General features: G+C 44.9%; 1 protein-coding gene across 1 annotated transcript; it reads left to right on the forward strand.

Annotated features, from left to right (window-relative positions):
• Positions 1-862: 862 nt before the first annotated feature.
• LOC311248408 (homeobox protein Hox-A11a-like) lies at positions 863-2720 on the forward strand (the record flags this gene model as incomplete). The annotated part of the gene is given in 5 exon segments (XM_084339290.1): positions 863-917; positions 920-990; positions 994-1000; positions 1003-1656; positions 2488-2720. Coding segments are annotated over 5 exon segments (1020 nt in total).
• Positions 2721-3025: the final 305 nt, after the last annotated feature.

The following is a 3025-nucleotide window of genomic DNA, read 5'->3' on the forward strand; positions in this document are numbered from 1 at the left end:
CAGTTATTGCCATCGTAAACATGGTTTTAGAATGTTAGATTTACCTTTTAGATCCTATTGGCATTCCCCAAGGTTTATTGATCTATGCGGCTTTTGGAGTCGCACTTAAAAATGTCTGGCTTTTGTGAAATTGTCTTTTTTCTGTGTCTAAAAGCGGCCAATGTATGGTTTGTATAGTCAGTGTGTTGCCGATACCAACACATGACTGCAGCCAGGCCGAAAGATCAAGCATTACTTGAACATGACCCTGATTGCCAAATGTTCAACTGAGCCAAATGCTATGCAGTAAAGCAGTAATGGTGACTTCTAAAGACATGACTTCAAAAACGAACCTTTGTTATCTTGTGCACATGGGCTATCGCCTATACGTTATAGCAAGGCAAATTTGGTTCACGTTATTGTTTTTATTAGTCGACGGACAAGTTATTTAATCAGACTGAAAAAGTATTTAGTATGCACGTCTGTATTTCTACATACACCAGGAAATACTCGGAAATTCAATTAGGCTTTAAAATATGCACAAATTTAATTCTGGCACCAGATTGAATATCAGAATGCGCATAGCATATGGGAAATTGATATTGAATCGGGTTAAATCTTCGATTGCAATTCGTCATTTGCCTACGTTTTAACAACCATGCAATTATATTTTTTCCTCCGACTTGCTGCATGTTAAGGAATTCATAGACCGATGGGCGATAGGCGATAAACCACCAATGTCAAGCTTTAGGACAACCACCACCAGTATACGTCTCTCATTCACTCACTCTCAAACACACACACACAAACGTGCGCGCGCGCGCACACAAGCTGAAAATCTGTCAATTTCTGCCGTTGGTCACGTGACCTACGCCTCCCTGGAATGGATGGAGATGGCTCTCCACGTCAGCTTACGTCTCAAAATTTCTGCCTCGCGAACCTGCTTCAAAGAGACACGAGCCACGGCGCTCGAGAGCCATGTTAAGGGCGGCTATAGAGGCGAACCCCAGATAGAATAGTAGATTGAAGGAATGATGGATTTTGACGAGAGGGTCCCTGTCGGATCGAACATGTATTTGCCCAGTTGCACCTACTACGTGTCGGCGGGGGCTGACTTCTCCGGTCTCCCCTCGTTCTTGTCCCAGACCCCGTCTACTCGCCCCATGACATATTCCTACGCCTCTAACCTGCCGCAAGTCCAGCCCGTGAGAGAGGTGACGTTCAGGGACTATGCTGCCATTGACGCCTCCAGTAAATGGCCGCACCGGGGAAATCTGCCCCAATGCTACCCCTCCGCCGAGGACATGGTGCACAGGGACTGTCTTTCCGCGCAGACGGCCGTGGGGGACATGTTCGCCAAAAACAATCCTGCAGCTGCCGCTTACCATCACCACCACACGGGAGCGGGCTCTGCAGCGTCTAATTTCTACGGGAATGTGGGCAGAAACGGTGTGCTGCCACAAGCGTTCGACCAGTTTTTCGAGACTGCGTATGGCAATGCGTCGGAGAGCTCTTCCACGAACGACTACTCGGGGGACAAACCGAGCAGCAAGCAGCCGAGCTCCGCGCAGGAGAGCGCGCCCTCGTCCCGGGACACCGAGGGGAAGGAGCCGCGCGAGGAGGCTAGCAGCCCGGAGTCATCTTCCGGCAACAATGAGGAGAAATCGAGCACCAGCAGTACGTATTAAGTCAGCGCCTTGGTTATGAGAGAAAGTTTGCAATCTAGCGCGCTGCTGTTAAAATTTTTATATGCTGTTTTATAAGCATATAAGGTTTATAGAGGGCCTGTAGATTTCCCCAACAAAACTTTGTTATAAACTGCAGGATCACGTGCTTGGAATTGAAATTGGCCGTGAAAGACAGCAGCAGGCCAGTGATTTTTCCAACACTTCCTTAAGTTTTCAAACAAACAAAAAAAACAAAAATGTCAATATAACCGTCAGTGCTCTTATGTTAATTTGGTGTATCATAAATGTACTAGTTTCACGGTTTCTTAGCGTTAAAGGGAGCTTGCATGTAATGAGCGTGGTGCCTCTGTTGAGCACTATAGCTCTTGTGTTAAAGCTATATTATATATTATTGGGGCGTGCACGTGGCTTGCCCGTGTACATTTTCACGTTTATTTTAGTCTGACACTAAATTGTCATTCGTAGAACTAATCTTTTAGATATTCTTATTACACATGGATAAGGTTTGAATGCGCTTGCAGTTTTTCTCACGCTGGAAAAGGTCAATGCCCAAGTGTAGGCTACTATGTAACAGGCAACCCCATACTGAAACGTTTGGAAAGGTTTCAAACTGTGATTCTATATTATTACACATGGCCCCCATAACTGTAAAAATATGAAATAAATTATTGTCGTTTTTATACGGGCGAATTTCATCCATGCGTAATTTGGAAAACATTCGAGGCGCGTTGAGTCTTATTATTTTAACGTAGTCATGGCTAATTTGAGCTGTTGTTTATTTTCTGTGACCGGTATATGCTCTCCTCTTTTTCTCCTCCAGATGGACAGAGGACACGTAAGAAAAGATGCCCTTATTCCAAATATCAAATCAGAGAACTTGAGAGGGAATTCTTTTTCAGCGTGTACATTAACAAGGAGAAACGTCTGCAGCTCTCTCGAATGCTCAATCTCACCGACAGACAAGTGAAAATATGGTTTCAGAACCGTCGCATGAAGGAGAAGAAATTGAACAGAGACAGATTACAGTATTACACCTCCAACCCTCTGCTTTAGGAGTCAAATGCAATTATCACCGACTCCCCTGCAGTCCTATATGTATATAGGACTCCCTGCGTTTACAGACTGATTGACTAGCGGTGTCTCGTGTGACGGACGGTGGCAACACACAACGGTGGCCGCAACAGCAGCAGCGACTATGCTCAACGGTTAATTTCAAGTTCGAGGACAACTGTATCTCATTATTTGAATCGTTTGAGGATTGAGCATGAATTAAGACAGTCTAACGACTTCATTTTCGCTCCGAAGACTTTGTTTGAAAATATATAAGCGGAGTTTTGTCTCCTCATGAAAGCGATACG

The sequence above is a fragment of the Notolepis coatsorum genome (assembly GCF_963971535.1).
Source record: "Notolepis coatsorum genome assembly, contig: SCAFFOLD_312, whole genome shotgun sequence".
NCBI classification, from domain to species: Eukaryota; Metazoa; Chordata; class Actinopteri; order Aulopiformes; family Paralepididae; genus Notolepis; species Notolepis coatsorum.